At 38.7% G+C, this 27424-nt stretch overlaps 1 protein-coding gene across 1 annotated transcript in view; it reads right to left on the bottom strand.

The window, feature by feature from the left end:
• Positions 1-5607: 5607 nt before the first annotated feature.
• The window catches only part of COCH (cochlin), a 22526-nt gene continuing 709 nt past the window's right edge, over positions 5608-27424 (bottom strand). The window contains exons 2-13 of the mRNA XM_017741635.1: positions 27274-27416; positions 26570-26656; positions 23782-23812; positions 21836-22059; positions 15308-15441; positions 14078-14143; positions 13193-13237; positions 12958-13105; positions 11911-12014; positions 10292-10518; positions 8127-8643; positions 5608-7454 (exon numbers count right to left, since the gene is read on the bottom strand). Coding sequence (XP_017597124.1) covers positions 7279-7454; positions 8127-8643; positions 10292-10518; positions 11911-12014; positions 12958-13105; positions 13193-13237; positions 14078-14143; positions 15308-15441; positions 21836-22059; positions 23782-23812; positions 26570-26656; positions 27274-27416 — 1902 coding nt within the window. The 3' untranslated portion in view covers positions 5608-7278. The remainder of the gene's footprint in view (positions 7455-8126; positions 8644-10291; positions 10519-11910; positions 12015-12957; positions 13106-13192; positions 13238-14077; positions 14144-15307; positions 15442-21835; positions 22060-23781; positions 23813-26569; positions 26657-27273; positions 27417-27424) is intronic.

Raw genomic sequence — 27424 nt, 5'->3', positions numbered from 1 at the left:
GCTTGTATAAATGTTAGGTTGTGCATCTCTGTGTGATCTACAGAACGTCCATTTGAACTCGAGTTGAGAGGATGACTTCATAAGCTCTGTGCAGTCTTTTGGCCCACCCCCCGTGGGTGGAGGGAGCTGCTGGGGCTGGCTGGGCTGTAATGGCCACTTCTGGCCTGGAACAGAGCAAGGCTGCAGGAGTCCCACAACAAGCTGTGAGGACGCAGAGCAGGAGAGGTTTTACCCTCCATGCCTTCAGACATCGTGGTGTTGGTGGAGAAGGAGAGCTGTTCGTGTTGACCATTGTTGGTCACGTATCCTTGAGGTGTTTCCTGAGACTTGTCTCCACCTCACCATGGCTTGCCGTATGGCTGTTGGGAAGCTGTCATTGATCCTGGTGAACCTGGAGTGACTGGTTTCATCTGGGCACTTCTCAGACCATGCCTGATGGCTGCTGGGCTTTTGCTCGAGCACAGCAGCTGGCCATGAGGAGGTGGTTTTCCTTAGTGAAAGGAGGGCTGCCTAAGGTGATGATATTCTTGGGTGACTGTGGTGACTGGCCTTGTTGGCTTTTTTAAGCACCTTTTTTTCTATTATTTCAGGTATCTTTCCAGTTGGTCTTTTGAACCTTGAAATGGGTGGATATCTGTTTTTTTTATTGTATCTTAATTAATATATGGGGCTTTTTTTTCTAGAGAAAGAGCTGCTTACTTGATTAGGGGCATCTTGCATCTAAGCTCTTGTGAGACTTACAATGCAGTGGGAATAAAGAGCTCTTGCTTCATGCAGAAGTAGTATCTTCCTTCTGGGAAATCTCAGCAATGGCTGGGAGAAAAACAATCAGACCCTATAGCTCTGTTGGGGAAATAACCTGTGTGCAGCAGGCAGGGAGGAGGGTGCTGGGTGTGCAGAGCAGGCTGCTGCAGCTCAGCTGTTAGGAAGTATTAGGCCTCTGGGTGAAGGGCAGTGGGCAGCTGGGGGCAGGAGCTCAGAAGCAGATGCTCTTGGAACGGCCTGCAGCTGCTCTGCATGCACTGGTGCTGTGCTGGAGTCTGAATCATGGCTCTGTCTTGCATGCCGGGTGCTTTTGGTGGACTGTCTGGTAGCCAGAGGTTTTCCCTGGATTCCCTCTGCTGGAGTTTTGTGGTGTTACTTAGAAATACTATTGCACCTTAATGACAGCAAGTCTTGCATCCTCATTTCTAGGGTAGATGTTTGCAAAAACAGGAGCTGTGTGTTGGTTTCCTGAATTACTGATGTGACTCTGCTAATCTTAGTAAACATGGTTTTCTGTTAAGATTTAGCTGACAGATGCTGTACAGAATTTCTTAGAGGCTGGAAATATTTTCCCCAGTTTGACTGATTTAACACCCAGCAGTTTCCATGGTGCACATGCATTGTATTCTGTCAGATACCTTTTTTTGGCAGATACTTGGGCTTAACAGAAGCAACTGATCATGGTCACTTTCTCCTAATTGTTGGTGTCAGTCTAGTCTCTGTTTAGATTTGAGCAAATCTGACTATTGGGGAGTAAATTCCTTGTTGATATATTTGCTACCAACATGCTGTGCCAGACAGGTCTGTTTTTTTTTTTTCTAAACTGGCTCCTAGTCCTCACCAGAATTAGTTCAAAAAATTTGTGTACCTCACCTAATTTAGAATGTTTAGATGAGAGAAAGCTGTTTTCCCATCTGCCTTTTCTGAACAAGTAGTATATTCATAAAGTACCCAAGGGTGTCAAGAGAATGTCAGAAACTACATAACTGTGAGTTTGCTTTTCATTTGAAAAAATGACTATTTTAATTATATCGTTTGTTTGACTTGGAACTTACCAAAAATTTGACAGTAGTGCTAAGTTAGTAATTTTTGTGATTTTCCCATCTAATTTAAAGTATTTTCCTAAATCTTGCCAGTCTTTTTCTCAATCTTTTGACTTCTTGTTGTCTCTAGCTTGTATTCTTTGGCAGATAATAGTTTATCATACTTGTAATCTGATCACATCCACCAGGGTAGAAAAACAGTTTTATATCCCTTTGCTTATGTTCTGCCATACTCCAATTGCCGTTAAGTAGTAAAGGCCGTATCTGACTTCAGCAAAGGTTGGAAAAGTTTAGTTAACATTTGCTAACAAAAACAGCAGTGCAGGATTCCCATGCTGGTGTCTTAGGAACTGGTCCAGTATGAAGTTCAGCTGTAGGTTCAGTTCTACCCCAAGGCTGAGGGTCTATTCAAGCTGACAGCGCTGGGCTCCCAGGAGAGTGCCCTCAGCGTGAGCCTCGGCTTCTTGGCAGCAGGGAGCGATGCTACCTGCTCCTTCTGGCTGCAGCAAACAAACAGCCAGAGCAGGCTCCTTCCCTTCATCATCCTGGGCTGGCTAAGGATCAGCTGACCCTGCTGCTGTTTACAGGCAACTGCTCTGGGTGTGGATGCAGAGACGAATAGGACACAGTATTTGTTCGTATATAGATGCAGATTAATGTAAACAAATTACAGAGTAATAAAACAATAAATACCCTTCATTTCATGAAAGCGGCTTATGATCAAGGACACTTCACTAACCAGACTTGATTGTTTGAAAGGAAAGGAAATTTTGATCCTAATGAGATTAAATTTAAAGTGGTCATTTGCTTCAAAGCAGAGATTAAGACCTGGGATTTAGTCATAGACAGCAAATTTTCAGGACCTATTCTTTCTTCAGCTGGAGCTAGAGGCAAAATTCTTGAAGTCAATGAGGGGAAAAGAATGCGTGCTCCAATTGGTAGACATATATAACTGAAAAGTTGCTCATACTTCAGTTCTAAACTGTTCACTGGAAGTTTCCTTGTGTTTGGTGTCTCTATTTGGATGATAGGTGATCACAAGATATTCGGCCAAGTTCTGCTTCCACTTCTCAAGAGTACCACTTACGTTTACTGTCCCAGGACCAAACCAAAAGCATTAATTTTATTAGACTGGGGATTTAAGTCCTCAGTTTCCAGGCAGTTTGTTTAAGAATAAAGTTGATTGTCCTTGATGGTGTGCTCAGGCCTTGTGTGACACTTGCATGGAACAGAGAAATTTTCTGTCATCTTTGTGGCTTTGATGCTTTCTGGAGCTGACATCCTTCAGCCTAATGAAAGGAGGGAAAGTGTGGACAAAGTTGGTGGAGCTAGGTTGAGAGTTGTCCCATAAGAAAAAAGACTTAAAAGCAAGACATAAGAAGTTGTCTCCATTTTTCGTCTTCAGAACAGGGAAGGTGAAAATATCCGTAATTTATGGGGCCATGCCTCATAGGAGGGAAAGCTTACATGACAACATTAATATGAAATGCAAATGGAAGTAATTAAAATATTTATGGGAGGATCTACTGTTCTGATGAGACTATACTAATGTGCCAAAACCCCAACCCTGTTCTTCTTTCTTTTTTCCTTCCCACTTCAAAATTGCTTTATAAGTTGTAGAGAATTCTAATTGTTGGCTTTTGATGCAAATGATTTTGGCTCGTTTCTGCATAGCTCTTTATTGTCATTGATTTTAAAAGCAAAGTACATTTAAAGTGACTGTTTTCTCTTAGGAATTTCAGGATGGTCTTTCTTTTGGGTCTTTCTCGTTCCTTGCTGATTCAGTGTTAATAGTTTCACAGTGATAATAAAGGTTGGTCAACTTCTGAGACCCGTTTTGCATTCTGCTTGAGGATATAATCTAGAAGACTTTTGCTACCAGGTTGCAGGTCTGGCTGTATCAAGATTTCTCTGCAGTTTACTGACCTTCAGGCCTAGACTGTATATCTGCTTTTCATATATACTACACTTATCTGAGCTAGAAATAGCCATGCTACCATGAGATGTATATACAAAGTGATTCATGGTAAAGAGAGGACCTAAATGCCTAAGATTTGTGCAAGGTGCAAAATTGGAGGTGCAGAATATTTGTAATCAGAATCAGAGACACTGGCCTGAGTTTCCTTCTAAGACTGAGAAAGACATACTCCCACTGACACTGACAAAGGAAGTCATGCCCCTTTCTGTTACAAAATAGCCTGTGAGTGGAGAATTTACCCAGGAGAGATCTTGTGGCAGGGAATGCTTCCAGTGGTCAGGCTTATGTCCTAACCAAAGCATGACTGTGGGTTGTAGCTCTTCCTGGGAGTTATCATGGTACAAAAAGGGATTTCAATTTATTTAGGACAGCAAATTAATAAAACTTTGTAAATTTAGGTTGCTCTGAGTGGGAAGGATGAGTTTTGAACTGTGTTAACTACTATTTCATGTAAAATTCAAAACAGCTGAATGGGAGTTACAGCTAAGTACCTAAATCCCTAACCTCAGAGTTTTCTACTCTTTTCTAAATGAAGAAATCTTTTTTTTTTTTTTTTTTGTGTGTGTTGATGTGATATGTCATCAGGACTGGGATTGCAAATCTGAGGCCCCCCTGAGTCTGAGTACTGTTCAGGGAAATGGGACATTGAAAATCACAAAGTGGTTTCAGTTGGAAGGGACCTTTTAAAAAATCACGTAGTCCACCCCCTTTACAATGGTTTTCATCACTCCCACAAGAGAACAGAATTGATCCCCTGCAGACCATATTTTTGACTGACCGCCCTAAATCTGATTTTTTTTTTTTTTTTTTTTTTTTGTGTGTGTTGATGTGATATGTCATCAGGACTGGGATTGCAAATCTGAGGCCCCCCTGAGTCTGAGTACTGTTCAGGGAAATGGGACATTGAAAATCACAAAGTGGTTTCAGTTGGAAGGGACCTTTTAAAAAATCACGTAGTCCACCCCCTTTACAATGGTTTTCATCACTCCCACAAGAGAACAGAATTGATCCCCTGCAGACCATATTTTTGACTGACCGCCCTAAATCTGCACCAGTGTTTCCCACTGTAGTTTGCACAACTGATGGTAGCTGCAGCTCTCTTCACGTTCTTTGTATTGCTTGGTCCAGCAGCGTAAGAATCCTTGTCTGTGGCTTTACTTACCGTGTTAAACAAACCAGAGCTTCACACCATGTCTGCTACCCTTCACCATGCTGTTCCTCCTCCAAATATCCCTTCTACTTACAGCACAGTCCACATCCTTTCCACCCTGCCTCTCTGTCTCACCAGGTCTCAATCCTTCTATCCTTATCCCACCGATGTTTTTCCCAGATTGAAACTGTGCTCACAAATGCTTGCTGGCACCTAAACATTGTGTCTTTAAATAAGTGTTTTCTGTACTCCCTGAGTGTAATAGGAATGTATGAAGGGTGCAGGTAACATGGCATCACCATTCCTGTGAAATGGAAATATGTGGACACATAGCTCTGCAACTTTCAGTGTCCTGGGGATGCAAGCCTGCTTTTTGTCTGATGAATGAATGAATTTGATGAATGAATGACATGAGTTAAAGCTGCCTATTTCTTTGCAATACTAAAAACAAAGTAGGAGCCAAAATCTGATTCTATCAGCCAGCACACAATTTATACTCAGAAGATTTAACTAGCATCATACCTAATATGAACAATGACTAAAACTTTGATATTCACTCATTCAAATTAAAGTATTTGTAAAAATAATACCCTTATTATTTGTGGATGATTTGGGATTTAAGATAATACAGTTAGGAAGCATCACATACAACTTACTCAAGCTATACTACATGAGGTTCATCATAAAAAGACTATATTATGAGATATTAAAACATATAGCAGCAGTCCCAGTTTTCTTGCAATATGTATTTCTATAAAAAGTTTACAAACTAAATTTTTGCACAAATTTGATACAGCATATGAATTTATACAGCAAAAGCTTAATACTCTTATCTATAGATAAAACACAAAATTAAGAATAACAATTACTAGAAAAATACAAGGCATCTTTGCCATTTATGTTTAGAGTAATATATAGCCAGTTATAAGTTATTAAAAAGTGCACAGCAAAAGCCCAGTGAATACAATCCCTTCTGTGCCACTCCATAACTACTAGAAATTTTACAATCAATAGTGTGGGAGAGGAAAAAAGGGAAACCCCAGATTGATACGGAAAATGCCATTTTGTTTTCTACTATTCATTTTACTTGAAAACCCCCTTTATTTTCTAAAGAATATTTGGAGTATGTTATTCACACCAGGACTCTGGAATAACTTGGTGAATATCATGTCATTTTAACCACGTGTGTGCATATAAATATATCAACATTACTAGGTATGTAATCAAATAAAAGCCTTTTTCAAGAAAATGATTGTTTCATCTTCAGAAAACCTCACACATCTATAAAGATGTTTTTACTACCATTATGAAGTTGTTATTCTGTGAACTACTAAATCCCACTTAATGTGTCTGCCTCGTCTCTTCTTTTCTAACCATGTAATCTGATATAGATCAGTTAGGTTTCAAGGTTTGAGATACCTCTGGACTTGAATTTGAATGTTTCAGTTCCCAGTGTGTGGTCTAATTTAATCTCTTGGCCCAAGATTCCTGTCTCCAACTGTCTGGCCAATAACAACTTTGTCAAATCAAGACAGTACAAGGCAGCAGACAGGAAATATCCGGTTGTCAGTTATATTTGGAATATCACTGTTGACTTCAGTAGTGCAGAAAGCAGTAGTAGTAGCTAATATGTTAGGATCCATATCCTCAAAGAACTACTGTGCCTTAAATACATTTCAAAGTCTGTGCCAAAAGAACCAACCAAATAGATCCACAGAAATCTGTGGGTAGAAGTTAAATGACTTTTGATGTAAATTTTGCCAACCAGATGGCAATATCCTTCACAATAGCAAAACACCAACTAGTAAAAATAGACTCTTTCAGCTACAATCTGTCATAACTTTTCTTAAGCTGCCTGGCAATAGTGGATGTTGCACAACAGGAGCGCTGAAAGTACTTCATGTTAGCAGCAGAACTCTTTGAAAAGATACAGAATTGTAAACTACAGAAAGCTTATAGAACATAGTACCTTGTATTTGAAGTTATATTATTTTTAACTCATAAGAAGGTATCTAGCAAGTGGCAGAAAAAATGTCAGAGCTGTATTATTTCCTCTGAGTATCTGCTATTCTTAAGTGCACAATATGCAAAGCTTTTAACTTTGGGATGCTCTATGCTTGTTGAAAATATTAACTGTTGGCCAAATTCTGCACTTCAGTACCAAGTACAACTTCTAACAAGCTCAAAAGAATCTTTGATTACAGAAACAAAAAGTAGCCCTTCTTCTTTCTCTGTATTATGATAGCATATATAAGAATAAAACATCTGTACTTTAGAGGGCCCATTTCAATTTCATGATTTTTAGTTTCAAATAGTAATAGTGAACAGCAGATTTTTTTGCTTTATTGTTTAGAGTCCAAAAAATCTTTACAGATGCCTCTAATTATATCAGGAACCATCTGCTCCAATCCTGTGAACTCCCTGGTGAAGAAAGTATGAGATTCTCTTGGTTCAGAAGCCATGTCTTTCAGATCATCCAGAGGTGCCCAGGCAACACCAACAGAGAAGACTGTTATTCCTACAAAAACGAAATAAAAAAGAGACCATTTTGCCTGGATACAAGAAAACCATCCATTTTGACATTAATGAATTAATGGTGATTTGAAAAGCATGTTTCAACACCCACAGTCAGTCAAAGATAATTAGATTTTGCTACTAAATACCAGCAATTAGATTTGTCTCAGGAAAAATCCTGAAGGAAATATGAGGTAACATAAGAGCTAATGTCTGAATTGTTCTTGTAGTGACACAGAGGATGGTAGCAGTTACAATGTCAGTCTTAAAACACAAGTAACACTGTGTAAAATGATTTTGAAAGTAAGTTTGATTCCTTTGTGTATACGTAGTGCCTTATATACTTATACTTCAAGCATTATCAGCCCAATGGGCTTTTTGGCCAGAACTGCTTATTCCCTTCCTAGATGATGATGGAGCATACTTTACTGTTTAGGGAAATGAGACTCTGTGTTGGTTCATCCTTAAGCTGCTATAAGTGAGTCTAGTCATACCTGGCTCTGTAATACTGGTTGCTGGGGTTTTTTCATCCTAATGGGAAACAGTTCCTAGGGGCTTACATTTTTCTGAATTCAAAGCAAGTATGATACTTTGCAGACTTTAAAATCTTAACGTTTGCAGTGCAGCAGAAATAGGACGGATCGACTTCCACTGCTTTTCAAAATATGTAATTTACCTGCTTTTTGTGCAGCTGCAGCAGGTCCTCTAACATCATCATAAGATTGACCATCAGTCAGAACAATGAGGAAATTCTTGTTAGGTCCATCTTTCACTGGCCCAAACACATTCCTGGTTGTGAAAGAAATGGCATCGCCAGTAGCAGTGCCGCCGCTCATGTAGCGGATGTTGCGGATGGCCGAGAGGACCTTTTCTTTAGTGACGTGGTCTGTGAAGCTGAACTCGGTTCTCTGGTCGTAGGTGAACTGCACGGCTGCCACCTTGGAGCCGATGTCAGAGATCTCAAAAGCCTTTGCCACGTTGCTCACAAATTCAAGTATGAGGCGGAAGTTACTCTCTCCAACGCTGCTGGAACCGTCTATCAGGAAACCAATGTTGACGGAGTTGTAGCAAGTCTTGCTACACAACATCTGCTCGTGTGAACACAGTTTTTGGACAAGAGGTTTTACATATTTGGTAGTACCAAACCAGGTGGGCATTTGGTAAGAGAAGAAACCATTGTTTCGACAGACAGCCTGTTTGAAAACAAAAACAAATGGGTGCATCCTGTCAGAGCAGTTGAATGGATAATACTCAGACACCTATGATTTTTCTTTCAAAGGCAGGTTAGAAATGAAGCCTCATGGTGGGAGCTCAGGGTACTTGTCTTTAAAGAAATTGAAACATCTGCACTTGAAGTCAGTGAAAGCTGTAATATAGCTTATTTTATCCAGTAATAAAGCCAAACCTGCTCCCCAGGCTCTGAAAGTTTTCAAATAATTTAGCTTTATTCACAAGAAGTGCAACAACTGAAAATTGCAATTGTGTTTTGTGTACGTGAACTGTCATGAACTAAATAGCCAAAGGATTGAAAGTTCTGTATTTTTGCCTATACACTGAAAATTAGCCTCTGTGTTTTCCCTTTGAACTTGATAAGACCTTTGTTTTTTTAATCTATAATATGTCATAAACACAGACAGATTTGGGTAGAAATATAAGTAAAATTTCTTTTCCCCTAGCTTCCATCAGATACACGTAAAGTACAAGGCAACTGAGAAAGGGGTTAAATTTAAAATCAGCTCTCCAAGATGTGATAAGTAATCTGGCTAACATCAAAATGCAGAAGGGGAGGACAGGCCTCAACCACTTAAGGTCATGTTTTTCTGTGCCTCTACAGGGACAGACAGTGATAGTACAAGGGGGAAGAGTTTTAAAGTAAAAGAGGAGAGATCTAGATTAGATATTAGGAGGAAATCCTTTACTGTGAGGATTGTGAGGCACTGGAACAGTTTACTCAGAGTAGTTGTGGATGCCCCATCCCCAAGAGCATTCAAGGCCAAGCCTGAGCTACCTGGTCTATTGGGCAGCATCCCTGCCCAGATGACCTTTAAGATCCTTTCCAACCCCAACCACTCTATGGTGCTTCTGGAAGTGCGTAAGGATCAGCAGCTAGGTATCTTATCCCTAGAAGAAGCAGAGCTTCATTCTGTTCCTGCCATTTCTGCTGAAATTAGACATCTACAACCTCCCTGTGGAAAATGAGTGGTTTTCTCACTGCAGAGTAAGTAAAGACTCAGTAAAGCTCATGTGAGGGTAGGTGATCAGTGTTTGAATTCCTGCTCTAATTCCTGCTCTAAAGGAACAAGATCCAAAACTGCATGCAAGATCAAAGTCTTGTACACAAACTTGCTAGGATATGTTTTTCCATATTTTCTGTCCTCTTTGTAGTGAAAGTAAGTAAATAATTATCCACAGAGCAGGTAAGAAATAAGCTCCGCCCTGTCTGCCCTTTGGGGAGAGAAAATACATTGTATCAGCATTTCATTGCTTTGGCACATTCAACCATACCAGAGATAGGGGAATTTCCTGCACTGAGTCTTCATGCAATTACAAATTCCAGGAGCTACAACTTGGCCAAGCTTCTGAACTGGAAGGACAATGGTACCTTTGTGTGGCCCCTTTAGCAGGGAAAAATCTCCAGTGTTTCTTTAACCTTCCTTCTGCTAGTCTTTTAAATCACTTATGAGCAGGGATAATTTAATCAGCTGGTTTGAGAGAATATTTTTATATCTCTACATCTATATGAGTTATTGTATATACATATATTAGTTCATTAGAATTTTACTGTAAATTCTCCAGAATGATATTCATGACTGAAAACCAAATAATGACATTCTTTCTTACTTTGTCAACAAAACCAATGTCTTGTACCATTCCCAGCTCCTCTGTTGTGGGTTTTGCTACAGACACAATGAACACGTTGACTCCAAATTCTCTGGCTACTATGCCGGCTTCTTCTAGATCATCTGAGGGCCAGCCATCCAGAAACACTACAATGATCTTGGGAATTCCTTTCCGTGCTCCATTTTCCACAGAGAAGAATTTCTGAGCTGTGTGCTTCAAAGCTTTCCCTTGTTTTGAACAGAAAAAGAATATGAAGAAATAATGCATACAATGATGGTACATGCTGGGATCAGTCTCCCATCTGAACTTGTGCAGGATTTATGTTATGACTACAGGACTAAGCCAGTGTAGCATTGAATTGGTGCCCCAGAATTTGATAATAATGAAGCTTGGGGACAACCTCTAAGTTAAAAACCAACCACCCCAAACAACACCCCTCCCCACCAAAAAAACCCCACAGATAAAGCTGAGGTAGAATTCCCTGGTAATTTTATTTTTGTTCATGGGTCTAGTATTCTACTAGGAAGCAGATATATTAGTACCTGCCAAACGGATTGAAAGGAAGAAAGTTCAGGAGCTACCTAAATTTAGCTTGTGAAATGCAACATCACTAGATGCTTGGTTTGGCTGGTTTTGTCTATGATAATTAATTTTCTTCAGAGTAGCTAGTATGGGACTGTGTTTTGGATTTGTGTGGAAAAATGCATTGATAATAGAGGGAAGGTTTTGTTACTGCTGAGCAGCTCTTGCACAGTGCCAAGGTCTTTTCTGCTTCTTGTGTCACCCTGCCAGTGAGAAGACTGGGGGTGCACAGAGGGACACAGCCAGGACAGCTGACCCCAACTGACCACAGGCATATTCCACACCATAGGGTGTCATGGTCAGCATATAAAGCTGTGGGAAGAAGAATGAGGGTGAGGGGACACTTGGAGTGATGGCAGGAACTGTTATGTGAGCTGGAGCCCTGCTTTCCTGGGGGTGGCTGAACACCTACCTACCCATGGGACGTGGTGAATGAATTCCTTGTTTTGTTTGCTTGTCTGAGAAGCTTCTGCTTTCCCTAATAAATTGTCTTTATCTCAATCTACAAATTTTCTCATTCTCCTCTTCCCAATTCTCCCCCCATCCCACTAGGGGAAAGTGAGCCAGCAGCTGTATGGGGCTTGGTTGCTGGCTGGGGCTAAACCATGACAGGTAAATATCTTTTCACAAGCACTTACTACTTACTCCTCGTCTAACGCTTTGATTAGCCACACAACAAGAAAGAAACACTAATCCTTTTATGAATTTGTCTCAAGATACCATTCTATTACTAGTGAAAAGTCAATTACTGTTGAAATACAGGAAGCATTTATACAAGGATAAATACTTGTACTCTAACAAAATGTGTAATAAGCACCCCTACCTTCTAGAAATTAAATGTGAGATGTGGCAAAGTTCTTGTGGAAAAACACTGAACCTGGTTAAGGTAAGTGTGACATCTAAAACACTTTCTTACCTATGTAAATTATAAGAACTTCAACATTTACGCACCCCCCCCCCCCCATATTTACACATATACATATATATAAAAAATACATAAAGAAGTAATTTTAATTTAAGGGGGAGTATGAACTCACCTGTATTAGAATTGCCTCCTCTGAACCCTAACTCCTTTATGGCAAACAAAACTTCTTTTGCAGCAGTAAAGTTTTTCAGATAGAATTCAATTTTTGGATGTTCACTGTGGAAAAATGAAACAAAGTAATAAGGTTCACTTTTCACACCGGCATTAGCAAGCTAAAACACACTTGGAATAATTTTGCTCTTGATAATACATATTCTTCTCTGGATTTTAATATTAAAATAGAAGTTTGCTCCTCACTTAGTAAGTCTCACAATCCTTAGCAAGAGGAATTATCTATCTGAATGGGTAAATTAAAGACAGCCTTGACTCTCATGTTTATCAAACAGCTGAAAACTTTAGGTTGAAAATACATAAAGGAAAAAAAATGAACATGCCAAATGTTAAACTAAATGTATCTGTGTAGTTAAAGATTGGCAGGTTTTGTACTATTTGTATGAGAAATACCTTCCTTATTAAAAATTCCTGCAAAATGCAGTTTGAGCTTTTGATTTGAGAAGTTCAAGGTATGTTAGCTACTGACTAAGAAATTAAAGACTTCAAGTATGCTGTGTCCAGATTTCACTTTTAATTTACAGTAGAAAGCAAAAAGAAGTGACCAGTTCCAATTTGAAAAATATCACCTGTAATATTTTATCAGTTGGTAAGAGGAGGTTTTTGTTTTGTACATGTACATAGCCATTAGGGACTATTCTCTCTCTACAATTTTTAGAAACTGGCATCTCTCCCTCACAGAGTGTTTCCTGCTGTTCTACTAAGATGAGATGCAAAGCTGTCGGCAGCAGAGGGGCTGTGAAAAGTCCAGCTGCTCTCTATCTAAATATCAAATATCAGAGACAAAAGATGTTCACATTTGCTGTGTCCTCTCACATGCACGTCTCAGTATAGCACAGAGCAAACAGTGCTACAGCTGAAGGGTTTGCTTTCCCTTGCTATTCATCAGCCATAATTGAATGATATTGTTCTGCAAAATGAAAAGTGATATATTAATTGATTTCTCTTATCAATTACTCCATTGTATTTTGTGTAGATCTGTTCTTACCTGGCCTGTACAACTCCAACATGAGGCCCTTCTGTTCCAATTCCCAGCATTACAGCTACTTTTCCAACAAAGTTTTTCTGCAAGTTAAACCTACGTTGGCCAATGTTGTAGCTTCCATCAATGAGAAATGCAATATCAGCTTTACAGTCTGTGAACATCCAAAATAATTAGACTTATTAACACCAAATAAATGTTAGGATTCTGCTTTGCATAAGTTAAATCTGAGTGTTCTTACCTTTGTTTCCAGCCTTTTTATCAAGAGTCTTCTTAGGTCTTTTACCTTCAGTGAAGAAAACAGCATGGATCACTTAAGAACAAGACAATGAATGGCTCAAGACGAGAAAAAGCTCTGACTCCAAAAATTACAGTGCAATCTATCTGCAGTAGGAACTGTCAATCAGTTTAATAATTAAACTTTTGCTACTACTGCTTTGCTCCTTGGAGAATGGTCTTTTTTCAAACAAAACAGCTTAACCTTACTTTCTACACCTGTCTGACTGATTACTGAGTCGTACAAAGCCAGGTGGATTTCTGTACCTCACCTTCCCTACTGTTTCTCAGTTAGCAACACTGCTGTACAAGGCAATTTTAATAGTTTGGAAGCAAACCATGACTTAAACTGTAAACCAAGTGGTCTGTTCAGGAACAACTTCCAAGTCCAGTATTTATAGAGCACTAACCTTCATAAAAAGGGTCTAATGCAGCATTTCCTGTGGTGAAATTCACATAACAACTAAATTTCTGCTATTCATGTCCTGACAGCACCCAGCTATTCAGTAGTTCCATAAGAAGGAATGCATAAACTCTGTCTTCTCCATCACTTAAAAAGAATTAATATCTCATGAGCTCATGAACCCTTACCTTCCTTTGTCTTATCTATATTACTTTCCCAAAATCATTCAAGTTTATTTTAATTTGCATGAACATTAGTGAGATCAGAATCAATCTCCAAGATCACACATGATTCCTCTTTTTTTCTGGTGAAAGTTACACTGCAAAACCAGCTACTGCATATGTTTTCTTCTTCAAAAATAAATGAATCATATGGAACATGTTCTTTTAGCCAGGGATTCACACACTGCAGTGCATCATAGCTTCCCTTGCTGCGGAGATCGCGTACCTGTAGAAGGACGTGCTGTTGACACCGATCGTCCAACAGATTCAAGTGCTGTGTTCTTGGTGCCTGCTAAAATAAGAATACTTGCACTGGATTTTAGAGTATTTAGATGAAGTTACAAGTGCTAAAAGAATTACTGTATTTCCAATAACCTTTCTTTGTCACCTGCCATTAGCTACTCTGGGAGTAAGATACGAGCCTAGACAAACCTTTGGTGCAATCCAATATTGCAGTCCTTGTTTTACAGGTAATTAATTTCTACATTTGAAACAACAGCAGCTGATGAGTAATTACACCATATTTATCTGATGAGAGGTTTTGAGCTGCAGATGAAGTGAGGGCTTGATCTGGAGAACTGGATTTCACCTTCATGCTCACCAAAAGCACCTGTAATTCCAAGTTCTTAGCTAGCAACTTGCAATGGGCACTACACAAGGAACACCAGTATCTTAGAGATAGTAGGCTAACTTTTAGCTGTGTAAACAGTGAGAACACATCAGAAAGTTCACAAACTTTCTATACCAGCAAACACACACGCTTCAATATTTTTGAAGCTGCAACAACATATACAACCAATATGCTTCTGCATATGATTTCATGAGGGCGGTTTAACCTCACCCAAGTGGCAAGGCATGCCAACTGGTTGCAATTAGGCAACTAATAATTAACAACTACCTCAATGATGGGGACAAAAACTTCTGGACAAAACCACCACATTGCACCTTAGCTTAATGACCACATCAGACAAGTTGACGCTATTGCTATTTTTGGAGGGTCAGTGTTCTCTCTGCATGGAATGCAGCACAAGGTATTTGAAGGGCCTGACAAAGTGCTGTTGCCTGCACAAATGCAGGTAGAGGGAGAGAAGGGATAAAACTAAGTGGCTGGAAGTGGCAGGAGGACTGGACTGAAATGGCAGGATCAAAGCATTGACTTCAATCAGCTTAAACTGTCATGGAACTGTAAACTGCCTGCTATCATGTCATTATATTCTAAATAACTGATCCATTTTTATGTATCAGCTTCTGTTACAGACCAGCTACTCTAGCTAGAATAGTTTTTCTTTAGATAATTGAGGAAAAATGAAATTAAAATAATGAATTAGAAGTGAAAACTTCTGTTGCTACACATCAGATAACAATTACTTTATACATATAGAAGCACTGAGGAAGTGTCCTACAGTTCTGTCAGTGCTTGAAATACAGTTTGCAAAACTAAGTGTGATCTACCTACCAGTCACTGAGAAAGATGAAGCCCATCTAGAGAGCACCTGAGACTGGATCCCATTGGCATTTACAGCAGGGTAGTTTTCCTGTCCTGGGAGAGTCTGTACCCTTACAGCTCCTCCTGCATTGGTAATCACTCCTCTAAGATTCAAAAAGAGTTGGTATAAATCAGATATTTTAGCCACAAGAAAATGCAATACAGGTATACCATCACTAGAATTTTTGTCATCAGCCTTCTCAAAAAGATGCAATATAGGCAGGCAGCTGTGTTCAGGCTAGAACAATCTGTAAGCTGCTGAAAAGACTTTAGAAGAAATTATTCCCCAGAGCATCACACAGATTTATTAAAAAAAAAAAAAAAAAAAAAAAAAAAAAAAAAAAAAAAAAGTCAGAAAAGCCTAAAATGCTGGCAGTGTTTAGGCTAATGCAGAACAGTGATGCTTCAGGCTGTATGCAATTCCTAAGTGACAATAAGAAGCATCAGAACTGTCAGATCTCTCTTTATGTGCTACTGAAGGAACAGTTATTATTTTTAGAGACCAAAAGTCAAAGTTGGACTTCTCTAAGAGGGAGCAAAATCTTGATGCTTTTTAGTACATAGACGAGTACAGTTCTGTGGGAGACAAGCAATCATTTCAAGACTATTTAAACACAGCAATGTGTGCCTTTGTGTTTACTTTTTGATTCTGTTTAGCTTCCTGTGTGAAAAGATGTCCTGGCCTAATCTGATTTAAAACATTGTGGAAGTAGAATAATCAAGACCACAGTACAGAAAACTTTGCATATGTTTCTGATAATATGAGATCTGGATATCTGTGGCAAAGGCAACTTCCACATAAAATTCTATGTGGATTGCTGTTAAAAGACATTCATTCTTCATGGATGTAATTTGCATTTCTAAAGTGAACTGTGATTATATACATTTAATTCTTGCAGCTTGGAAAATCATGGTAACAGTTTCAAAATATACAGATATATTCTCATATAGGAATACTTTATGGAGTATATAAACAAAGGAGTTTTAGTAAGGTTACCCTGAATGACTTTAAAATCAGATTATAAAGTTGGCAAATACAAACAGCACTTTATAGTTCTTTAAAAAAACAGTGAGAGAAAAATCTGACCTGAGCCATTAACTGGTTAGTTTTAAATGACAGGAAAATCCAGTAAGACAAAATTATCTTTGAGAAAAATGACACATAAATGCACTTAGAATATTTCAGTCTATTTAGAATATAAATTTCTTCTCCAGTACCTGGTTGTCTCAGGCATTCAAGCCTTCACTAATGTCTCAGTCTTAATGGATAAGGAAATGTGTCAAATAGAATGTGTTTAATTGGAACAAATTCTATTTTAAGTTTGTACTTGTAATTTTAGTGAAGCTACTTTGGGCTACATCAGCAAACCTGATCCATGCCCAAGTTAGCTCCTAAGAAGAGCTCAGTATCTTTTCCCACTTTCTTGGTTGTGGACTCACAACTTTGAGGGCTGGCTGATTTGAGCTCAAGAAAACATTCAGATTAAAAGCTCAGCCTAAGAAGTATGCCTGGAAAAAATTATTTCAGCTTATTTTAGGCACACTGTGATCAGTGTTGTCTATATTAGTTCCATTTTGTCTATTGGTCTTGACATTTTAATTGCAACAATAATAATTAATTAAATTTAATTAATAATTTTAGAGGAAAAGTAATCATCTACCTAGTCTCCACTGAATTTGGAAGCTTTACAGCGAAGCTGGAGTAGACTTATTTACTCCTTATCTATTTGTTGAAAACATTTGATTCTGTATTTGAACACCGCTATCCATACAACAGCTCTGCTATTTTTAGTGCAAGTGGGGGCTGATATTAGATGTGAATGTAACATGACCTGCAGCCTCATGGAAGTTATTCCTTCTTTCTTGCCCTTTTGTTCTGTAGGTGAGTTAACAGTTCAAGGCCATCTTTTACAATCTCATCAGTTTTACCTGGGATATTTCCTCACGCAAGTCTACTCAGAGTGCATGCTTATAGATGCTGATGTGGAACAAACCATACATTGCCAGTTTACCTTTGTTTTCTGAACCAGATTGGCAAATTCCTTTCTGCAATCATTTATGATTTACTTTTAAAGCAAGATTCATCCTGTGTGGGTCTGCAATGGTTTTTAAAGAGTGAAGAAGTGCCTGTGCATTCCTCAGAATGACTTATGTCACTGCAATCTGCTCTGATTTTCGCTGCTGTGCTTTGCTCCTGTGTGACTGACTTGCATGCCAGGGCTGTTTTGATTAAACTGGAACTCAGCAGATTTTCCAGGAACAGCTTTCATCTCCCTACTTATTATGCTAGATGCTGCTGCCAGTGCTCCTTGACAGGGACTTTATGCAAAAGCTGTCAGTCCATTCTCTTGTCTAGCTTGTTAATAACAACCTGAAATTTATATCTAAATTGTATTTTTCTCTCAAAAAGGGACACAAACAGAAAAGCAGATACACGAGGCAGTAATCCAGTACCTCACTGCACAACAGCTCATGAAAGAAAGTATACCAGCCAAGGGTAGCAGAAAGGTCTTATAAAATACAGGAATTTCAGCTAAAATATACTTAAAAGACTGAACTGAATTGAGATAAATCACAAGATTAAACGGAAACTTTTTAAGATCCCCGTGCACTTCCTCAATGTGCAAGAACAGTTTATTTGCACTCTTGGAGAAAGGTACAGGGTGTTGCTGAATTTTGAACTAATTTTTCAAGGAGTCTACACATCAAAACTGATGCCTAGACCACAAAGTAAGTCTTCTGGCCATGGGAGATGAGCCTTACAGATGTAACTGCAGTCAGTTTACACTCGGGGACTTTAGACAAGAAAGCTGAATTACCTGAATTCCCATCTTTCCTTCCTACTATCACCATCTGCAAACCCTGTCCAAATAGTCAGCCTTTCTCCATCACTCTAAGAAGTATCCTCCTCATCTCCAAACTGGACTTCTGCTGCTGCCTGATTGCCAGCAATCACCGATATGGAGCTGCTCAGGATTTCATGCCAGTATCCCCTAACCTGTGTTCTTCCTTTCTTTCTGTCTTCTCTGCACCCCTACTGCTTTTGGCAGGAAAGAAGTTCAGCAGCAGAAGGAGGCACGATACCAAAATTTCCCAGGGATCTACAGCTCAGAAATCCTCAGAAAATTCCTCAGAAATCCCTTTGGCCAGACAACGTTTTTGTCAATATTCTTCTAGTAAACATTAGGGCAGCTCAGGTGCCTTTTGTGTTTATGGGCACTTTGTGGCCAGCTTGGTAATACCATGATATGCTTTTGTTAGACTTTTCTGGGACCCCAATGCTTAATGAGGAATGGTTTCACCCTGTGACGAGTGAGGAAGGTTATGAAAAAATCTGCATGCCTATTTAACATCTAAATACTACCACATTGGGCTAGGTCTCCATTTAGTGGAATTGGCACTAGAACAGAACTGCACAAGCTGAGAACCTAGTCCTTCATTTTACCTTCTGATTATTAATCCAATCAATCACTTAGTGGTAGATTTAACTCAGTTCTTCATGCCTACATAGTGTCAGCCTGGTAGGAGGTTCTCCATTCTTCCCTCAACAAATAAATATTTTATTCTTCTGCCCAGAAAAAGCATGATATTAAATAAATATTTTGTTTCCTAAGAGTAATTACACATAAAATGAAAGAAAAAGCCAAATATAACAAGCTAAAACAGGCAGAAAGCTTATTCATCTGTAGTACACAGAATTATTTGTAGCTGAATTCTGCTAAATTATTTTCATGTATTACATAGTATTTTCCTGCACTACTGCCTCACAGTAATGGAACTACTCATAGGACTAAGTATTATTTGATTTATAAAAAATTAAGGAATCCAGCCTCAATATAGACCCAGCACGCAGACTGAAGTGTATGTGGAAGGGGGGAAGACCCATGCTCACACAACCATTTTCAGTTTAAAAAACACTAAACAAGCCCTGCTCCCATGACTGATGTTTCCTGAAATTCTGGATAGGTGTCTGACTGTGCTTTCTGTGAGATAACAGCAACAGCCATGGCAGGTGACACAGGGCCAGTACCCAACAGTGCCAAAGGTACACACAGAGTTATCTGCACTCACCAGGCAGTGAAATGGAGGGTACACCTAGTTTGAAACTAGTGGTTAGTGTGGTTATTTGGAAGAAATGTACAAAATTTTCAAAGCACAAATCTACTTATGTCACAATAATGGCAAACTCCAATCACCTGCTGGGAATATCTTCTTGAAGTTTCTTTCACGCCAATATGGAGTTTAGACATTGCAACACAGAGCAAGAAGGAGCAAGTATTTGCTATGTTTTTGTTGGATTTTGCAGCCTGACCTGCAAGTATATGAGAACTAGACAGCTATTGCCCCTCCTCCATACATCAATCCTTTTTTGCCAACACTAGTTATGGCTGTTAACAGTTGCAGCAAAGCCACCAAAATGATCTCATGTAGCAAATTCTGTTTGAATATGAGATGCCAACAGAGCTAATAGCCCCCAGCTTAAAGGCAGTCTTCAAAAAAGCAGTTCTCCTAAACAGATAATTTTTCACCTTTAGTCTACTTTTTCAAATACCTTACTACAGTCTACCATACTCAGAAGACTTGAACAAGATTAACTTACATCCATTCTGGAAGACACAGATTAGAAAGGTGAGTATATTTTAATCCCTTTGTTGCTAACAGAGCCCTCATTATTCTCACAATGTCTGTGGAGAGGGATTGTTAAATGCAGGTTTTACAAAAAGGGCTGCATATTTCACAAGTAGTACAATTTATATTACTCTTACAATGGAAAAGTATGGATTTTTCTATAGTCTCACACTTCTGGGCTGGAGAACAATAGTACAAGTAGTTTATAAGGTACAGACTTCACTGAAGAGCTAAGTGATATATAAGAAAATAGAGCTTGTGCTTTACCATCTAGGGGAAGACTATGCAAATAATGGAAAGAAATATGCATCTGCCACTTCTTGCACCTCTTTCTTTTGTAGAAGTATTTCCCAGCTGTGACAGAACTAAACCCCAGCAGCTTTCATGGTGGGACTTTCCTAACAGTCAGTCACAGACAGCCCTGGCACGGGAGGTTCAAGAACTCTGCCTAGTTGAACTGGTTAGGAACTTCTGTGTCTTTTCAAAATGTTCAAGTCTTTAATCTCTTTAGAAAAAGGTCTTGACAGCAAAAGCTTTTTCCTCTTTAAAGATATCTTTGGCAAGAAATGGAATGTTAAAATAAATGCAATGTTAAAATACATGGCTACATCACTAAATAGAAACATTGCCTCAGGAAAAAAAAATGACAATGGAAAGAAATCTCAGTATTCCTCAGACCAAAAAAGAAAAAACAATAAAAAAAGCAAATTCAAAGCATGAAATACCTGCATTTGATCTAGGCATTCTTTCAGAAACTTTTTTTATATACCTTAACTAGGAAGAGTGAAGAACCAGAGTGTAGGTTTTTTTTAAACACTTGTGAAGACACTTAAAACACACTAAATGGAGACTAAGTAGAGACTTTAATTCTTTTTACAGAAGCATCAGAAGGAAGTCTGTCAAACAATAAAATACACATGGACACATGTAAATATGAGACGAAATCTTCAGCTTTAAAAACAAATAGAAACAGACCCCATAATACCTCCCAAGCTCCTTCTAATTCCTCCGACAGTACCTTAGCCCTGAGATTCTTTTACAGCATTTGAGAAATTCCACAGTTTCTACTCAAAACTCCTCCTTAAGTCAATTTTTTTTTAAAAAAGTTCGTTTTAGTTTACTGAGGAGTTTAACAAATTGTGGAAGTCTTGTTAAAATTTATAGAATTTTAATTGACACTTTAAATAAGATTGTAGCCAGTAATGACAGCCCCCTAAATATTATTTAAAATGCTTACTTAGCATGGTCTTTTATGGCATTTAAAGTGTCAAGCAATGAATACTAACTCAAGGAAGTTTTATTTTCCTCACTTATCTTCTAGCCATTTATATTTCTGTAAAATTTTAATTTTATAGCTGTGGGTATTTTAACATAAAAAATACTCTGATAGCTGCAGCATCACATCAATATATTCTGAAAGCTTTCTTCTGTTGCTTGATGTTAAAAAAAAATGGAAACCACTCCTCCATTTCTTTTGAACAGTTTGCTTGACTCAGGCTTATAAGAAAGTCAGAAAGAGAATCTGCTTCTATTCTTCAATTAGTTGCTATTTATACTGTACCCTTCCATATCTACTAGTGACACAAGTGATTTTACAGTGAAAGTTCATCTGTGGACAATGCTGGGCCATTTCAGAGAAAGTTAAAGTGGTTTTCAGGAACACTTAAACACAACTCAGATAACTTGTGAGCTGCACAGAGCTGCATTCTTTTTTTCCTTGTTTTCTCCCAATGACATTCCTATTGAGTTAATAGGATGCAAAGTCCAGACAGATTTTTACTACAATGGCATCAAAAGGCTAAGATTTGTAAGTGTGGCAAAGACTATATAAACTTGCTTAGCACATGGATTAACAATCATCTGACTTACCTGTGTATGGCAGCTCCACAGACACTCGAAAGAGAGGCATAAACTCCATCCCCAAAGACATAAAATTGCCACAGAGGACAGTTTGCTGGGCAAAGGACATCTTCTGTCCCCTTTCTAAGGTCAAGTCCTCTTGTAAAGCATGTGATAGCAGTAGAAGCTAAAGAGAAAAGAAGAACTTTTGACCTGAAAATCTTAAGGGTTTGTTGTTGTTTTTTTTTTTTTTTTTTTTAAGTCTATACAGTTTCTAAGTTTAAAGCAATATCTGAATTTGAAATTAGGTACAATGACTACAAAGATGTCTTTGGAGCTTACAAATGTACAGTTATGACAAGGAAACACATACTTCAAAATTACTTATGGGGAAAAAGTTGCAGAAAAAGGTGAAAAGGTAAAAAAACCCCCCAAAACATGAACACACAACATTAAAATAATATCCAAGGAACATTACACAAGGAAAAGCAATTCACATCTGTAAGTTTACTGCAGAGGCAGAAGGGAAAGGGGAGGACCTTTGAGGGCTGATGGACCACAGATGCAGGTGGCACTTTCCAAGGAAGAAATTAAATCACTCTGACATCCCCACAGTAATCTCCAGCCATAAGATATCTATGAGTCACTTGGGAAATTTTGAAACTTCTCTCCAGTGGCATTCATGAAGCAGGTTGGCAGCAGCATTTCCCTTAGCCTCTGCAATAAATCCTACTGAGGCCAGTGTAATTAAAAAAAAAAAAAAAAAAGGGAATACCCATCTCCTTGCTCCAGTAACACAGTAACATCTCAAACATTGGTATCAATTCATTATAGTGAAGTTTACATCACTATCATTGTGCAGAGGACTGTCAGATTCACACAGTGGTACAAAAGTTATTTATTCAGCTGAGGCACATGCATTTTTTACATAGAATTCTGCCTTTTTTCAAAAGTTGCTCCTCAAGTTATCATCATTAAGCTTTCATTGTGCTTGCCTGTGTGCAACGAAGGTATGCAGACTCAGATTAACATCAATACACAATTTTGCTTGGCAAACTGATGTTTTTTCTTTTGAAAACACAGAGGTCTTTATCTTGCATGGTAACCACCATCCTTCTGCTACATGAGATAGGACAATCAGCTGGTCTGTTGCACAGCAAATTAGAGATTTCGCTGAGATCATTATCAATTCAGCAGCCTAAATCCAACCCATGCCTGGCTCTTTATTCTGAGTTTCTGAAGGCACATCTTACCCTTACACCTAGAAGGTACAAGAACTTTTTCTAAATGCACTTAGAACACTACCTTTGCACAGTATTAAGATGAAAGCTGGCAGAGGCTAGCCAAGGTATCAGTGCACACATCACAGCATTATATGCCAAGGACTGTATGTTTCAGGGAGCAGTGAGTGATCTGTCTCTCTCCTGCTTTTCCGCCCACTCTTTTAATTCTTACCCTGGGGTGTTTCCTGACCCCAACGTATGCTGCTTATAAATGAAAGCACTGGGAGCATATGCTGTTCTTCATCAGGGGATGGAAAAGATGATACCTCCAGCTAATCTCACTGCCTTTAGAGCTGGAAAGCAGAACAGTTGCAGACAGAGATGCAGAGGAAAGCATGTCTGTTCGTTCTGACTGCATAAATTGAACATGCACATTCATCAACTATGCATGTAGTTTTAATTACATACAACAGTCATTAATGCTATGCCAATACTGTTAAATTACCTAATCACATCTTCCTGAAAAATCTTTGTTGCTATTTGTTAGCACAAATATGGGACTTGCATATGCTAAATCTATCTATATAGTCCTGAGTAAGAACAAAAGAAAGCAGTAAGCATTTCTTTATTTTTCCCTTTTCAAGATAATAGAAGTTATCTACCTAGCAAGACACTGTAAAGTGATTTAATCTAATTCTCAAGTATTCTGAGAAATAAAGAAGTTTCTTTTAGGACTTAGTCTTATCTACTCACATCCTCTCCATGCTTAGTCTTATTTAATTGCCTTAAAAACAAAAGAGAAATCAAGCAGAATTACCAATGCTTATACCTAGAAGCTCCCTATTTTCATTGTCAAAAGTGTTTTATTATTGGTGTGCTAAAAGAAGTCGATTTGCTTTGCTGTTTGAGTCCCCTAATCTTTTCATGGAAGTTCTACAAGCATGTTTGCTAATTACTGGACCCTGATCAAGTAGTATCCAACAAATGACACCTAGCAAGACCATCAAAATCAAACAGCAGCTAGAAGACTGGAAATCCTTGGAGGAGTCACTGCAATAAGCACCACTGGTAATCCCTGCTCTCACAGCACTGCTTGTGCCTCTCACCCTGCAACATTTTTCAAGCCTCTAAAACTGCAAGACACCACAGGAAGTTTTAATTCCTGTCATTTCTAATGTAACGTACTTGACTGAATTCCTTGGCCGGCTGCGCATACAAAGACAGTAATTAGACATGTCTAGTTAACAAACCCTGTATCGCTTGGAGATCTGTATTTCCCCCATCACCAAGTACCTACTAATTACCATCATGTGGCAGGCTTTTGCATAGCACAGAAGATGGGGGGAAAAATAATCTGTGTTTTCCCTGGCAATGAAAACACAGAAATCCATTGTAGCCCAGCTGCAAGATTTTTCTGTACTGGCAGCCTAAAGACTGTCATGATCCTTTCCTACACGAGAGGCAGGCTTCCAAGTGAAGTGTGCACATTGCTGTTGTGTGAACTGAAGAGCTGACATGCTGAAGCTAGGGGATTTAGCAGTTTATACCTCAGCTGGATCAGCACTGAGGTAGAAACACACACTTTGAAGTAAATGATGCTGTTAATTAAAAGCAACAATTTCATTTTAGTTTTCTATGTAGGTAGACACAGTTTTCTCTAAGCCATAACTCTAAAATAGAGACTAACATCAGAAATATTTGGTGAAGTATCAAAACGAAAGCCAGTTTTTTTGCTGACTACCAAAATTAAGGCTTACAATATCAGCTCTGCAGTGTTTTTTGTTCTTCCCTATTTGTTAATGCATCATTGGCCATCCAACCCATAAAACTTCAACCATTTCATTGCAAACATGAAAATGTATTAATGAGGTCTGAATACTAGAATATATACAATTGTTCTTTGACAGCTTACATTCTCATCATTCTCACAAATTTTACATATGATGTTACTATTGAAATTGAAGAAGTGCTTGTTTTTGTTAGTCTATCCATGATATTTCAACATGGCAAAAAGTGCCGAAGAGCTATATCTATGTATAAAGTAACTGGGATAAAACCTGTATGTTTTAATCACTGTAATTGAAGAATGCAAGAACAGTAGCACTGGAGGCATTTCTTTCAATACTTATGTGATGCAATATTCTAAATCCAAGTATTTTTGGAAGAAATAAATATAAGCTTACAATTTACAGGGAAGGATTCAGTTCTAGACTCCTACCCATTCTGGACTCTGTCGAAGGCATGAGTTTTGTTACATTAAATCAGGCCTTTAGAACCACAATAAAATGACTATCATCCTGTCCTGTCAAGACACACACACCCTTCAAGCTTCACAGAAACACACTACATCAGAGTATCCTACAAAACAAAGTACAAAGAAAAACTGTAATTCTTCCTCATTTAAGCCATATTTAAAGGGTAGGGATGAATGTCTTCCATCACTGTTGACCTAAAAAAAAAAAAAAGAAAAGCAAAGACTCACTTCTCTCTTAAAACAACCATGTTTTCAATCATTCCATCAATTTCCATCTTTTTGGTACCTCTTCCCATGTACTCTGATCTTGCTGTGAACAGTTGCCTCTTATATCAATCTATAAAAGTTCACACTTAATTTTTAGCAGGAGCCACTGCTTTAAGTTATTCTAGGGAAATAAAATCCGTATGCAAAATCTGATATTTTCTAATCTTGAAGTTTCCGTATGTTGCTTTGGGAAAACAGTTTGTTTATACAAAGGAAAAAAAATCCTATGTACATCATGGCAAAAAAAAAAAAATAGGGATTCCTATTTTGTTTTAAAGAATTAAAAAAAATTTTTTTAATTAATTTTTTTAAAGAAAGGTAACTTTATGGGTTGTAACATAGAGAAGTATATCCCTATTATGCTTCCTATTAGTATTTATTTTTTTTTCGAAATAGAAACATTTTAGATCCTTTTTTATCTTGAGGCTTCAAACAAGCCTGCTTTTTCTATCTCATGCAAGGAGCATCCCAAAAAAGACATACTAGTAAACCCACACTTATTCATATTTTGGAAAACATGTTCACAGATTGCATACTAATTCATGTAAATCTTTAGTACATATCCCAATCTGGACAAGGGCAACGGGATTTAAAGAAATCTGGTCAGGGCTATGTTGTTCATTTCAGTCTGAGACCTGCCCTTTTCTCATCAACTTAAGGCCACTTGCCATCACATGGCAGCGTTCACCCGCCTGCACACCCTCGTGTCTGGCAACCAGAACTGTTGAGCTTGGCAGCACTTGTGTCCATTCCAGTGGGAGTATAAAGAAAGTTTTAAGATCCTCTGAGATCTTCCCAAACATTATGAACCTAAATACAGTAGATTTTTGAGGAAACTAATGTTCTTTGATTACTTTTCAACAACAGAACTTAGGCGTTTTTATAAATGCTCCTGCAAGTTTCTAGTTCAATAACCAAATGCTGCTGAATTTAGGTTCAGACTAAAGGTAAGAGGCAATATCTTACAGAAACTGTTCACATTAATGCTATTTGAGCTGGTTCCAGATACCTTCAGGTTACAGCGGCTTCTCCAGCCCTGAAGGAAGTATCCCAGAAAACTTTTCATTTGTTTCCTGCCAGACTGCCATCACTTCATCTATAATGCACCTGTAAAATAAAAAAGGGAAAAGAACTGACGTTAGAGTAGCTTTTCTATTTCTGTGCATTTTTTCCTTTTTTAACCATAGCACTCCTGTCACAGATAGCTTTTATCAGTTTCGCACAAAAGAATTTTCCAAATCTTTGATTCAACACAAAGTGAGCAGCAAATTCTGCTTCCTAATAACTGTGAAATCGTTAACAACCATTCAGAAAAGCTTGGGGTCACTCACCTTCTGCAGGCCAGGCCTGCATCTGGAAGCATGTTCTTCTAGAGGCTCCTATCCTCCCTTGGAGAAAGGTTCCACTGAAAGGGGCAGACAAACGGCTTGCGTCCTCCTGTAACAATATTTCTCCAACTCCTTCCCATGGATTTATTCTGGTTCCAGGAGAGCCTGCTCTCCAGCAGCAAGGATGCAGTCCAACAAAGGATGGTACAACAGGCAGCCCCTGCCATACGCTGCTAGGTATCCTAAGTATGTTCTTTTAGTTTCCAGGTCAAAACAATGGCAGGGCAGGTTTAAAATGTTTTTAATGGTCTAAAATATGCCAGAGATCCTCAGATTGCCAAGCACTGTACGAGTGCCTTTATAACACACAAACACAACCCCACTCACTGCTGCTACCGGCACACCCCTCGATGGGGGCACTTGTTACCACGGCGCTGCTTCAGCCTGCGCCAGGAAGGAGTTTTCACACCCGGCTGGAAGCGTTCCCAGACATCCACCGTGCCCCTCTGCAGCTTCCCACCGGCCAGCTTCGCGCAACCCTCCCCGG

This window comes from Corvus brachyrhynchos, unplaced genomic scaffold (genome assembly GCF_000691975.1).
Source record: "Corvus brachyrhynchos isolate BGI_N302 unplaced genomic scaffold, ASM69197v1 scaffold115, whole genome shotgun sequence".
Classification (NCBI taxonomy): domain Eukaryota; kingdom Metazoa; phylum Chordata; class Aves; order Passeriformes; family Corvidae; genus Corvus; species Corvus brachyrhynchos.
Note: the sequence above shows the minus strand (reverse complement) of the source record. Positions and strands in the feature narration are given on the sequence as shown.